Genomic DNA, 14,890 nt, shown 5'->3' on the forward strand with positions numbered 1-14,890 from the left:
CACACCACACGGTGCTCCCCGCACACTCACAGTGCTCCCCTCACACTCACACGATGCTCCCCTCACACTCACAGTGCTCCCCTCACACTCACAGTGCTCCCCTCACACTCATAGTGCTCCCCTCACACTCACACGGTGCTCCCCGCACACTCAAACAGTGCTCCTCGCACACACATATGGTGCTCCCCTCACACTCACACATGGTGCTCCCTTCACACTCACAATGCTCCCCTCACACTCACACATGGTGCTCCCCACACACTCACACAGTGCTCCCCTTACACTCACACATGGTGCTCCCTTCACAGTGCTCCCCCCACACTCACACATGGTGCTCCCCTCACACTTTCACTCGGTGCTCTCCTCACACTCACACTCACACTGTGCCCCTCTCACTCTCTTAGCGTCTAGAAACACTGTGCTCTCCTCACCCCAATTTCTCGGGGCCATAGTGGCTCTCTGCTCTCCTTCACAGAGACATTTCTCAAAGTGGCTGCCCATACTCCCAGGGAATAGTTCCTCTCCGCACTCACTCTTTGCCTACCCCGTCAGAGTTTCACCCACAAACTGCTCCTATTTGGTCAACGCTATGATCACATCTGCTATGACAGGTCTCATCCGTCTGACAGGCCGGTAGCATGTGGCAGGACTGGAGACTTCCTCCTTCCAGCCTCACTCTCACTGGGACAGGAGGGAAGGCAGTGTGGGGCTAGAGTGCTACCTGTGTTCTCAGCATGTACACCCTGATGACCCCTGGTCTCCTGCAAGCCCAAACACCCCCGAGGACCACAGGCTTTCCATGCTGAACTCTTGCTCTTCCTCTCAAAACGACTTACGCTTTCAGCATATTAATGTAGAAAGAGGCGGACAGGCTAATTGAAGACTTCATTTCTTCTCGTAGATGAGACTCTTCCATTAACTCATGACGTACCTGTCATAAAATGGAACAGAAGTTTGTACAAACAAATCATTAGGTCTTAGTAGACTTCTAGAGTGGTCTGATAATGACTGCCTATGTCTACGTTGTATTTTAAACAGGTCACTTTACCATAACAGAGAATATCTGCCGGTACTTGTGTGGTACATGGGCTTTGATGAAGGGCGCTGCAGTGGAGCAGAATTTAGCAGCGTCTTCGTTCTTCCCAGCATCCAGGTAACACTCAAGAAGTTCTCTGAATGAGATGAAAACAGTAGACCGTCACTTTCGGCTCACACGTCTATCACACGTCATCACACGTCTATCGTACGTCTATCGCACGTCTATCACACGTCTATCGCACGTCTATCGCACGTCTATCCACCAGGATCCACCAGCTCCGTAAACCGTACCCACTGAGTCTGTTACTCCCCAGTGCCGAGCCACCAGGAATGGGGACAGCTATGCTACTGCTAACGAGAAGGAAAGGGAATTGTTCATATTGCAATGACCTGGGACATTAAAAAGTAACACCTCTAAGAAACTGTGCATTTATATTCATCCCCCCACCCCCAAACTCCTGAGACTGCCACATGTCAGTTGAACCTGCCTTCTTACTGGGGAGCGGGCTGATGCCGAGGACCATCAGTCATCAATTTCACTGGAATCTATCCTGCCATCCCCTGAAGGGCATCTGGAGCCACCCCGAACAGCCTGACCGATCCCTGACAACCACCCAGTACAGTTACCATGCTGCAACCGTGGTTTCTCGGGGCCCGGAGCACTGCCACCGGGGGCGGGCATGCGGTCACTTCCTCAAACAAGGGTCTGTCCACCTGTGCACCACATGTTCCTGCTCGCCAGGGCTTATCTATATTTTGCTAAAATGTCCACCTGCCTAAATCTTTTCTGAGCAGAATTTTTAAAACCATGAGCCAGGGCTAAGCGAGGGGGTCCCGCGTCCTTTGCTGTGTATCTAATTGCACCACTTGGCTCTGTTGTGGTATCCACACAATCCCCACGCTGTAGATGCTGCGTCTATGGTCCCCATTCTTAGGCACAACTTTCAGACAAGACACACTCCCCCCGCCCCCATTCTACTGCAGACATCTTGGAGATGTGGGATGAGGAGGAAGTCTGTCTGCAAGGTGCCCCGTCTTCCAGACAACTGGAGATTCATTATTAAGTGACCAAGAGGAATAGCAGTGCTTTCTTTTCCAAAATAATGCCAACAAACGTCAATGTGGAAAAACAAAGTCTTTTTAACCAGTTAGGCTGGAAAACAGTATTCATAGGGAAAGAACTGAATCCCAGCTCAGACCTCACATCTCATCAGAAATGAACTCAGAATGGAGCATAGACCTGAATGTCAGAGCTAAAATTATAAAGCTTCTCAAAGAACACAGGAGAAAACATCACCATCTTAGGGAGACAAAGACTTCTTACACAAATATCATTAAACAGAACAGGGAAATGTTATAAATTAGACTGCATCGAAATGAAAAATTGCTTTTCTTTAAAAAACACCATGATGAAAATGAAACACCAGCCCCAGAGTGGGAGAAAATGTTCCCAAAGCTTACAATTGCCAGAGGGCTTGTATCAAGAATACATAAAGGATATTTTCAGCTCAATAAACAACAAGTAACCCAATAAAGCACAAGTGAAAGGCTTGAGTAGACAGACACTGCATGAAATAAAATAAACAAGTGGCCAGCAAACACGTGAAAAGGTGCTCGACACCTTTAGTGGTCATGGAGACACAAGTGAGACCACAAAGAGACGGTGCAGACCCATCACAATGATTCAGATACAAAAGGTGAAGGCGATCCAACTGTAGCAAGGCTGTGGAGAGCTAACACTCCATTCATGCTGCGGGTACTGAAACTTTGGAGACTATCTGGTTGTTTCCTATATACTTAACACGCACCTACCCTGGTGTTCTGAAGTGCCGTTGAGTCAGTTCCGACTCATAGCGAGTCTGTAGAGGATTTCCAAGGAGCAGTTGGTGGGTTTGAACTGGCAACCTTGCCGTTAGCAGTCCAGTGCTGATCCTACAGCGCTACCCCAGGACTCAACATCAGGACACCTTCCCCATGACCCAACAATTCTACTCTGACATAAGCATCCAAGAGGAATAACAGCAAGGGTTCACACAAAAATCTAAACATGGTGTTTTCCGCAACCTTATTTCTAAACATTTCAAAGTGGGAAATAACCAAATGTCCTTCAATAGGTGAGTGAGTAGACAAGCTGTGATTGGCTCAGGCAACACACAGACAGGAACCGCAGATAACAACCCAGGTGGATGTCCAATGCAGTCTGCTGAGTAACAGAAGCCAGACACGACAGACAGGACCAGACTGTAGGATTCTGTGGTTCTTGTCAATTTTGCTATCAAGTCGATTCCAACTCATAGTGACCCTGTATAGGGTTTCCAAGGAGCAGCTGGCGGATTTGAACCACCAACCTTGCAGTTCAAACCAACCTCGTTGTTGTATACCATGGGGTCTGTTCTGACTCATAGTGACCCTGCACAGGGTTTCTGAGGCTGTAAATCTTTCTCCCATGGAACGGCTGATAGTTTTGAACCACTGACCTTGAGGTTAGCAGCCCGATTCCTAAGCACTACGCTACCAGAGCTGTAGCTGCCACAAAAGAATTCTGCTTATCTGGAAATCCAAGACCAAATAAAAGGACTCTATGAAGGACGTGAGTGAGTGCCTCAGGGTGCCCTCAGGTGGAGGGAGACGTTTGACCACACTCCCAGCTGGAAGTCTCTGGAGCTGTGAGTGTTACTGAATGAGGCAGTTACACCTTGAGGAAAGATACAAGTCTAAATCTCTATAGTTACACCTTGAGGAAAGATACAAGTCTAAATCTCTATAGTTACACCTTGAAGAAAGATACATGTCTAAATCTCTATAGTTACACATTGAGGAAAGATACATGTCTAAATCTCTATAGTTACACCTTGAGGAGAGATACATGTCTAACTCTCTAGCAGGCTAAAGAGGAGCTCTGGTGGCACTGTGGGCTAAGCAATGGGCTGCTAGCCACATGGTTGGCAGTTCAAATGCACCAGTTGCTCTAAGGAAGAAGAATGAAGCTGTCTGCTCCTGTCAAGATTTGGTCTTAGAAACGCTTTTTAGGGTCACTATGAGTTGGCTTGGCGGGCTAGGAGGATCAAACTTCAACATTGTGCCCACTTTGGTTGGTGACTGAAGATCTCTTCTCTCCCCACCAGAACTCAAGTGCATCAAGAATTGTCTGTGTACAGAGCTGGGACCACCAGAAATAAAACCCAGAGAGATGAGTTTCAGAGGCGGGGGGGGGGGTGGGGGGGGGGAGAGGTTGAACTCACAGCATCAGCTCCGCCCGCCAGTCTTTGTCCTCTTCCTTGGTCTGGTTTAACACGTTGACAATTTGGGAGAGGCTGGAGATGAGGTGGTGGCGGAATCCAGGCTTGAGGAACGGCCTCACCATTTGCCAGTAGAGGACTGACGCATTATAAACTAAAAAGTAATACCTAGAGGGAGACACGGAAGCATGGCGGTGCATAGCTCCTCAGGACACATGCTCAGGACACCTTGTTTACCGTACAGCGCCTCCATCCACCTGTTTCCAGCAGATGGCAGCAGACTGACTGCCATCCCAATCCCAGAACAGCCCAAGGATCCGGTTCTGCCTCCCAGATGGAGGCGCCCTCTCTCCTTCCCTCACACATCCATCCCACAACGGAACAATGACTGTATCACCCCTAGAAATTCGGCCTCTCTCGGCTTTCCAGGGACTCACCGTTCGCAGGAGTGGGCAACCTTAGAGGGGGAGGGGAAGGGCATACAGAGAGTCATGTCTCCACTGTGATCCCAGAGTGACCAGGGGAGGGGTCAGGGAGAGGACCAGGTGATGGCTAATGAGAGCAGGACATGGGGTAGGGAACACCTGAACAGGAATGTAAGCCTGGGGACTGGGAACAGACCCAGAGGACCACTTCCCTGCTGCGCGGGCTCCTGGGGAAGCCAGAGCCACTGCAGAGTCCCAGCCAGCATTTGCCCCCCCCCCCCCATGGAGGACCTCAGGAGTAGGGGTGGGGCGTGTCTCTTCCTGGCCATTGGGTGGAGGGAGGACCTAGGGGCACTGCCACCTAGACAAGCCTTTGCCAGCTGGAGTTTACTCAGAGCCGCAGAGCAACCAGGAAAGGCTACATTTTATCCAGATTTTCCGAGGGGAGAAGGTAGGGTGCAAGGGGCTTGCTGCCCACTGTCAGGCAGTCACTGTGCCTTCTCACTGCATGTCCTGCCTAAGACAGCCACAAGAGGGGGTCTGGCATCTCCAGTCCTTTCCCACTGCCCGATCTGCTCTTTCCTGGTGGGCCAGGAGCCTCCAGCCAGCCCCTTCTCCTCCTGGGACAAGCAGACCTCCCCTGGGACTGCCACAGTACCCCAGTCCCTGTGCAGGTCCCTAAGAACCCTGCAGTGAGAATGTCAATGCCAATTCCCAGAGCTGACCTCTCCTGCTCCTGGATCCTAGAAACATCTTTTGTCCTTAAAACCATGGGCCAAGGCAGCCACCAGCATCCCAACCAGGTAGGTACCCACGGCATGGGTTGGCCAGAGTTGGGCTCAACAGACAAGCAAGCAGCTTACTGTAGAATGGATGAATGAACCTGGTGGTCATATTTAAATCTCCTTTAAAGGCTGCATCCCATTTCAATGTGCTTGCTGTATCCGTCCCAGTTTGTACGCAAACAGTTCCAGTAATGATATTTGATTTTGATGAGGAAGTCATTAACTGAGTCCCAGCAGCCATTATCTGTCCTCTCTAGAGACAGAATGCATCTTAGAAGCAAGGTTGGCCAAGAGTGGGAGGAGCAGTGCCTATACTCATGAATGTATGTGCGCTTAACTGAGGATACTTCTATACATGTGTTTATATCCATGAATGCAGTAGAACCACCAGGACACAAAGGGATAACAACTTCACAGCCAGAATCAAACACCTTGAGGGGAGGAGTCTCTGGGCCTGCAGGCTCGGACCGTGGTCTGGAGGGATGCCAACATTAATTGGCATAACATAGTCCATAAAGACAGTGTTCTACATTCTACTTGTGTGAGTAGCCACGGGTCTAAAGAGCTTGTGAGCAGTCATCTCACATTGGTCTCTCCCTGACCAGAAATCAAAGACACATGGAAACCATTGGCCCAAAGGACAAATGGACCACATGAACTTTAGCCTCCACAACTCCCTTAGACACCCAGAAGCTCAACGTTCCGCCAATGGTAGACAAGCCTAGAAGGGAAGCCCAACCAACCATACAAGATCAAAATGGCAGCGTCTGCCTGGGGCGAAAGTTCAGAAGGCAGGAAGGGATACATAAGCAGGAAGATTGGAAACAGTAAACACAGGAAGGAAGTGGGAAGACGGTTGTTATAGTGTGAGGACTGTGGTGAATGGTATAGGACAAATCGTGTATGAATTGTTAAATGGAAAACCAATTTGCTCTATAAACTTTAACCCAAGTCACAATAAAAAATTTAAAATGAAGAAGGAGGCAAGGGTGACAAGACTGCGTCTTACATCTTATCAGGAGGAATCAGTCCTTGGAGAAGGACATCATGCCTGGAAGAGTAGAGGGTCAGTGAAAAATAGGAAGACCCCCCCCCAAAAAAAAGATGGACTGACACAGTGACCACAAAATGGACTCAAAGACAGCAATGACTGTGAGGGTGGTAGAGGATCCCGCAGGATTTCATTCTGTTGTACTTGGGGTCGCTATGGGACCAACTCAACAGCATCTCTCAGTAGAGATGGGCAACCTTAACCAGGAAGTCCACCAGGGGGCAGTATAGACAAGTGGCGGAGACAACCTGCCCCACTCACACCAGCAATGCAAGAACAGGAAACGTGTCCCATTAACGCAAAGGCATCCTGGGGACTGGTCACCAGGGGTCAATAAAGAAAACACACTCAAACCAAATATACAAAACCGTGGGAAAGAGAAGAAGATACAGTTATAAGCCAATTTCATGCAAACACAGTCCAAATTCCACATAGCACAGAGATGTGTTCAATTATATACAACAAGACCACACAGACACAAAGACACCCTACTTCCATTTTATCTATCAAATAAGTTGAGCCATTTGCAAACCCTGGCCCTGACATTTTTCTATAGCCAGTTGGGAATACCCAATTCCATCAGACCTACCTGGGTTCTCCTTTCCCAAAGTTTATAGCCTTCATGTACTGAGTCACACAGTTCTCGAACTCCACCTAAAACACCATCAAGAATCCATTACACTGGCTAGATGGCAGCCATCCGCAGGCGTTTGTGGACAGCCTACGGAACAGACACCCTGGCACAGAGGAGAGCGGGAGGGTGGGAGTCTCTGAGCTTATGCCCACTGCATGGGTGACTGTGAAAACGAATTTGGTATTTAATTCTATAATGCCAAGAAAATGTATGAGTTGTTTAGCCTGCCACCGCTTTGGAAACAGGGTAAACATTTCATTACTTCAATGGAATTCTGAAATGAGAAAGGCAGTCTCTGGGGAAAATATCACTGGTAACGTTGACCACATCATTTTAGAATGGCTGGTAAGGTCACCAAGAATATTAAGATCCTAGAGTCAGGTGCACAGAGAGGAGGTGAGCTGAAGACGTGTAAAGTGCTCACTAGGTTCTCAGAGGATTGCGGGGCCGACAACTGGGCTCGGACCAGGTGTGCCCGACCCAGAAACTGGGTGACCGGGCCTTTGACCCTGAAGTACATCTCGATGCAGTTCTCGCTCACATCGCGCTGCCCCATCTGGAAGACAAGGGGGTCAGAGGTCCAGAGAGGCGCTTTGGCAGCGCACTGCCGCTCAAGTTCTGCAAACCCGACCCTGAGGGTACCAGCACTGCAGCCCTGCTGACCCCCCATGTCCACCAGTCTAGGCCTGGCCCCGGGAGCTCCCTCTCCTCTGGAGACCTTGGGGACCTGGGTTGACCTTCAGTGCCTGCTCTGCGCACAGGACGAACAGGTCGGGGCTGAAGCTCTCGGAAGGGTCGAACGCCGACTTTCCCAGGTTGGCCGATTTGATCAGCTCGTACGCTTTTCTCAGGGAAGCGACATCTATGGAGACAGGAGTGGAAGGTCGGAAGGGTGCGCTTGGTCAGCTTCTCCAGTGGGGCTCAAGAGGACCCTGAGGTCAGGCTCGGGCTGGGTAAGGAACCGACATGCACCCCTCCATTCTCCCCGACTCCCCACGGGTCATCCGGAGGCTCAACCCCGCTCCCCGCACGCCCCGCAGGAGCACAGATGGGCGGGGTTTCTTAGTTTAAATCCTGCTCTGGGGAATGGGAGGACTCGGGACCCCCAGAGTGCACGGAGGGCGGGGGTCGCAGCGGGCAGGGGTCGCAGTGTTCCGTGTGCACCTTGCTGACTTTCGGCGTGGACCAGCTGCTGCGTGATAACCAGGTCCATGGCGCTGGCGACCGAGGTTTGGGGTCCCCCAGAGCGCCCACTGCCCACAGTTGATACGGAGTCCGAGGTCCCTGGAACTAGCGGTTGCTTAGCGACGGGAAGGACGCGGCGCGGACTACGGGTCGGCGGCGGGATCACACTTGGCCAGAATCCCGCCACCGCAGTTCCCTGCTCTTGCTGGCAATCAGGGGACAAGGACAGGTCCAGAGTGGGGGGGTAGGGGCGACTCATCCCGGAGGCTCGGACTGGGGAGGGAGCAGGGAAGCAGGAGGGGCTGGTTCCAAAGGTGAAGGTAGAAGGGGACAGCAGGGGAGAGAGTCCGCCGTGTCCTGATGCCTGTCCTCGCCTTGGTGACGGGAGTGAACTGAACGGAGGTTGGAGACGTTGGGAGGCCTGCGGGCAACATTTAGGTGAAGAACAGGATCGGGCTAGGAGGAGGGCCCCAGGACAGGCCTGCACCCTCTTGCACGTGTCAGGCAAATACACGCTGTCTCCACTCCCTGTCTGTCTGTGTGTCACACTGTGGTGCCCTGTGTGTTGCTGTGATGCAGCTTTGCCACCGCTATTTCAAACACCTGCAAGGTCACCCATGGGGGACAGGTTTCAGGGCTGCTTCCAGACCAAGACTGACTTCTGAAAATTAGCCAGTGAAAGCCCTATGAAATCCAAACCACTTGCTCCGAACATGCCTTTGGTGAAGTCTAGGACCAATGAGGGTGTGGGAAGCCCTTGGAAAAATGGATTGGCACAAGAGCTTCGAGGGTGAACCTGACCATGCCAGCTTTTGTGAGGATGAGGAAAGACCAGGCAACTTTTTGTTCTGTTGTACACACAGACCCAATACATGTGTGTCATTGTTAAATGCCCGTTGAGTCGGTTCTCACTCATAGCGACCCTGTGTAGGGTTTCTGAGGCTTTAAATGTTTGTCGAAGCAGAAAGCCTCATCTTTCTCCCATGGAGCGGCTGGTGGGTTTGAACCGCCAACCTTGTGGTTCAAACTGTGCTTATCCTACAGTGCCACACCAGGACTTTCTCTCTTTATGTGAAGTTCCGCTTTGCTCTAATTTGTCAACTTCCTTCCCCATACCCCAAGGGAGTAGAGTAACGCTCAATCTCGAATATAGAAAGCCCAAAGTCCTTTAAAATGATCCATCTATTCATTTTCCAACTTGGTTCTCACGTATATCTTTGCTTATTCATATAGAAATGCAGCCCCGAGTACACAGCTTCTGTAAAATATTTATTCCTGCCAAGTCAGTGTCTCCTAAACATTGTATGGTAATAGATTTTCCAAATTCTGGAACATTAAATATTAAAGCCCCTTTTTCCTGGTTACACGGTAGCCCTAAATATTAAGAGTGGGGGTACACAGGTACTTTTTTGCTGGTCAGTATTTCATTTCACAGGACCATTACCCAGCCTGCTTCTTGCCAGAGAATTGAGTGGGAGTTTGGGGGTGGCGTTCAGTTTTCCACAAAGTTTCTTTCTTTCTCCAGATACTCCAGAAGACCCCTGATGCTCCCTATCAGAGACACATTGTGGGGTCACAAGGAAGCAGCACCCTAGGGAGCACCTGAGATGTTGGTGGCTCCGGTAGACTCCTTGTCTTCCACGAGGGAGACCCAGTTCAATTCCCACCAACACCCCTTGAGTGATGGGTGTGTGAGTGTGGTTAGAGTATGAATGTATGTGAGTGTACACATGTGTACACGAGGCCCACATGCTTCTCTCCCGTGTGCACCAGCCCAGCCTGGCTCTGGGAGAACTCACAGGGACAACCAGATCCCAGCAGACAAGAAAGGCAAGTGGGCTGGAGACTTGGAATGTGGCTGCAAGTGGTGGCTCAGAGAGGTAGGTGGGGGCAGGAACTGGGGGGAGAGGTCTGCATTCAGTCCTACTGGCCACCTCCTGTGTGTACCCTGCAAGCTCTGACCCTTGGCTGAACTTAGATTTCAGATAATGAATACATTTTTCATTTCATAACAAATACTGTATGGGACCTGCTACTGCTGAAGTATCACACCGTGTTCATCTGTAATCCAAGTCTACTGGGCTTTCCACGGTTGTCTCTGTTGGGTCTACAATCCTCTCTCAGACCCCCACCAGCTCCTCTGTCCCACCCTGGCGCCTTTCTGTTACAGCGGTGGTGGGTCACTCCCACTTTAGTTGTTGTTAAGTGCTGACAAGTCAGTTCCAACTCATAGCGACCCTGTATAGGGTTTCCAAGGAGCAGCTGGTGAGTTTGAACTGCTGACCTTGAGGTCAAGCGCTGATCCCACCGTGCCACCCCAGGGTTCCTCACTCGCACTGCCGCCTGCCTGGTCATTCCTGTCCATCCATCACAAACATATTGACTGAAGACCTAGCACGTAAGACAATAAACCCTGGACTGTGAACAACAAGGCCCACGGTTCAAGCCTTGCAGCTGCTCCATGGGGGAAAGTTGAGGCTTTCAGCAGCCATGAAGACTAAAAGCCTGGGGAGCCCTATCTGTACAGGGGTGCTATGAGGCGCAACCAACACCGCTCACTTCACAATAACATGGGCATAATTGCTTTCAGCTAAGGGTTCTCACCCTGGTACTGATGTGGGATTGGGACTGACGATGCTTCCTTGTGGCCTGCCCTAGGCACCTCAGGGTGCTCAGCCACCGCCGCAGCACCCTGGTTTTTGTCCACTAGGTGCCAGTAGTGACTTCCCCCACCCCCACCCCCCCAGGCAATGAAAACCGGAAATGCTTCCAGACCATTTTGTGTATCCTGGAGGGAAAAACAGGGGTCACTGGGTGTCATAAATGGTTAAGCACTCAGCTACAAACGGAAAGGTTAGTGATTTGAATTCACCCAAAGGCACCTGGACAGTGACTCCTGGGAAATTGGCACAATTCACTCCAACACTCATGGTTCCATCTGAGTCTCAGCTGACTGGGTGGCAGCTGGTTTGCCGTGCTTCAAAAACAACAACAACAAACTTGTTTTAATTTGTTTAAATGAATTGGCATCATGCAAGGGTAAGCTAAAAAGCATTGCTGCTAGCGTTCCAATTCATACACGCACGTTCCAAACAACATGCTTACACGTGACTCTGTGATCAGTGGGTGGCTGCACGAACACACTTGTCTTGATAGGATGCCGTCCAACAAAAGGGTCCAATCCAAACAGTGTCATCTGAGGGCACCTGCAGGCTCAGTTATATTCAAAGAGAGGTCAACTGAGAAGGTATGGCTAACTGTTTTGGGGGGATTGTAATGGGTAGTCTTCCCCACAAGTCTGTCAGTCGGTCATAGTGTGGTGGCTTGCGTGTTGCTATGAAGCTGGAAGCTAAGCCAGTGGTGTTTAAATACCAGCAGGACACCCATTGTGAATAGATTTCAGTAGAGTTTTCAGACTAAGAACAGACTAGAAAGAAAGACGACATGGTTCACTACCGAGGGATTCACCCCTGAAAACCTTATGAATAGAAGTGAACCATTGTCCGATATAGTCCTCGGAGATGAGCCCCTCAGGTTGGAAGGCACTCAATATACAAAGTAGGACCAACCACAATGATGTGAATAGAGTAAAGCCTTCAGGACCTTCATTTGCTGATGGGGCACAAAGCAAAATGATAAGATACAGCTGCAAACATCTATTGATAATCTTAACATGTTGTTGTATTGTTGATATTAGATGCTATCAAGTCGGCTCTGATTCATGGCCAACTGCAGAACAGACCATCAATTGCTCATATGCAAGTTCAGGCTGGAACTGAAGAAAATTCAAACAAGTGCGTGAGAGCCAAAATCCAACCTGGAATGTATCCCACATGAATTTAGAGACCCTTTCAAGAACAGATTTCATGCTTTAGACATCAGTGACTGAAAACCAGAAGAGTTGTGGGATGGCATCAAGAACATATGTGAAGAAAGCAAAAAGGTCAGTAAAGAATGACAAGAAAGAAAGAAAGAAAAGATCAAAGTGGATGTCAGGAGAGACTCTGGACCAGAGTGGACGTCAGGAGAGACTCTGGACCAAAGTGGACATCAGGAGAGAGTATGGACCAAAATAGATGTCAGGAGACTCTGGACCAAAGTGGACATAAGGAGAGAGACTGGACCAAAGTGGACGTCAGGAGAGAGTCTGGACCAACATGGATGTCAGGAGACTCTGAACCAAAGTGGACGTCAGGAAGAGAGTCTGGGCATGGCCTTGCCCTTCACCATACTCAGAGTGTTGGCCACAGCCTTTGGGTTCTTCAGGGAGGCGCCTAACCCCGGACTTGCGCTATGCCTTTCAGGCACACTGGCCTGGCCACTCTGCTCCCTTGGCTTTGGGCAGGCCCATTCTCCTGGGCCATCTGAGTGACAAATCCATGCCCTCAGCCGCCATTGGCCCTGTTTTTCTGTTCCTCAGACAGAGTAGTCCTACCAGCTCAGCTTTGTACGGCAGCCCTACTCCCAGTATGCCTTAATGGCAGCGCCACACTTTGGAATTGAACTGGTGAAGATCTGTGTCTTGGAGACCGACCCTTGGAAACCAGAAGGTCCTGCTTCCTGTGCTCCTTCCAGTGTCCCCACTGGTCTCCAAGCTGCTCCAGGGCTGATCCTTTTTCTGAAGAACGCCATCGTTGTTGATGTTGCCGGCTGCTCCTTTTACCCGCCTCTTGTCATTCCTGCTTATCTCTTTTACTTCATGATTTCTACCATTTGCTTTAGCTACTCTGCATTCAAAAGCACATTTCAGAGTCTCTTCTGACATTCATTTTGGCCTTTTCTTTTCTATTTTTTTCATGACATTTTGCTTGCTTCATGTATGATGTTCTTGGTGTCATACCACAACTCCTCTGGCCTATGGGATTTTGTGTTCATTGTGCCAAATCTATTCTTGGAATGGCCTCTAAATGCAAGTGGGATACACTCAAGATTGGATTTTGGCTTTCATGAACTTGTTCTAATTTTCTTCAGCTTGAACTTGAACTTGCATATAAACAATTGATATAGTCTGTTCCAAAGTTGGCCCCTGGTCTTGTTCTGAATGATGATCCTGAGCTTCTCCATGGTCTGTTTCCACAGATGTAGTCTACTTAATTCCGGTGTGTTCCATCTGACAAGGTCCACATATATGTTGTTGTTGTTGTTCAGTGCCATTGGGTCAGTTCAAACTCATAGCGACCCCGTATAGGGTTTCTGAGGAGTGCCTGGTGAATTTGAACTGCCGACCTTGTGGTTCTAACCAACCCTATGGTCCAATGCTTTATCCTGCAGCGCCACACCATAGTCACCACCATTTATGTTGTTGAGAAAAAGTATTTGAAGTAATTGGTCATTGGTTTTGCAGGCTTCTATCATGTGATCTCCAGTGTTGTTTCTGCCACCAAGACCTGCTTTCCAACTGTGGGTCCTTCTTCCTCATTCCAATCATGAGCAGTTATCAATGCATTTGATTACATGCTTGATCAATTTCAGACTGCAGAAGTTGGTAAAAATCTTCATCTTTAGATTTGCTTCATCTTTAGACTTCGTGTTGGTATGTAAATTTGAATAGGAGCGCTATGCACTGGTCTTCCTTGTAGGCATATGTCTGTACCCTATCACAGACAGCACTGGACTTCTGAAGAGCGTTTGAAATATTCTTTTCAGTTTGTCATGACAGACCACAGATTGGCCAAGACCCGTCCATCCCAGCTCACTAGTGCCCACGATATTCATCTGTATGCATTCCATTACTTTTTAGACGACTTCCGACTCTCCTAGATTCATACTTCATACATTCTGCATGCCAGTGATTAATGGATGTTTACAGCTGTCTCTTCTCATTTTGAGTTGTATCCCATCAGCAAATGGAGGTCTTCAGAGCTTTACTCCATCCATGGCATTAAAGACAGCTCTACTTGGAGGAGGCAGCAATTCCCCAGGTTATTTTGAGAACTTCAAGCCTGAAGGGCTCATCTTCCCGCCCTATGTCAGACAATGTTTTACGGCTATTTGCAAGTTTCTCACTGGCCAATTTTTTAGAAGTTAGACCATTAGGTGTCTAGTCCGCCTGAGTCGGGAAGCTCTGTGGAAACCTGCCTAGACCATCATGACTAGCTCTGTTGATCTCAAAATACCCATGGGGACAGCTACCAGGATCACAGCGTAACAAATCCCAAAAGGAATAGTAGGCATCGGTGTGGTGGTGGGGGTGCGCTGTTGAGTCGATTCCCTCTCGTAGAATTTCCGAGGCTGTGAGTCTTTACCAGAACAGAAAGCTTCATTTGTATGCTGTGGCACGTCTGGTGGGTTCAACCTGCCGACTTCGCAGTTAACCAGCCCAATGTGCAACCCACCACACCAGCGGGGCTCCTTGTCCATCGGTGTAGGGTCAGGATTTGCAGCATATGTTTTGGGGGAACAGCATTCAGTCCGTACTGCTGATCATCATGCCTTTCATCGATTCTTTTCTATCGGGCTGTCGGCAATTTCAGATTTGTTGAGCTCTTCCTATATGGATCACCACTTGGTGATATGAATTCCAGATAGTTCCC

The 14,890-nt window shown here is 49.4% G+C and overlaps 1 protein-coding gene across 1 annotated transcript in view; it reads right to left on the reverse strand.

Moving 5' to 3' along the window:
* Window positions 1-8,385, reverse strand: part of TTC40 (tetratricopeptide repeat domain 40) — an 88,218-nt gene extending 79,833 nt beyond the window's left edge. Inside the window, 7 exon segments of the mRNA XM_006867482.1 lie at window positions 837-931; window positions 1,049-1,172; window positions 4,281-4,445; window positions 7,128-7,192; window positions 7,597-7,728; window positions 7,910-8,034; window positions 8,337-8,385. Coding sequence (XP_006867544.1) covers window positions 837-931; window positions 1,049-1,172; window positions 4,281-4,445; window positions 7,128-7,192; window positions 7,597-7,728; window positions 7,910-8,034; window positions 8,337-8,385 — 755 coding nt within the window.
* Window positions 8,386-14,890: the final 6,505 nt, after the last annotated feature.

Source organism: Chrysochloris asiatica, unplaced genomic scaffold, assembly GCF_000296735.1.
Source record: "Chrysochloris asiatica unplaced genomic scaffold, ChrAsi1.0 scaffold00105, whole genome shotgun sequence".
NCBI lineage: Eukaryota > Metazoa > Chordata > Mammalia > Afrosoricida > Chrysochloridae > Chrysochloris > Chrysochloris asiatica.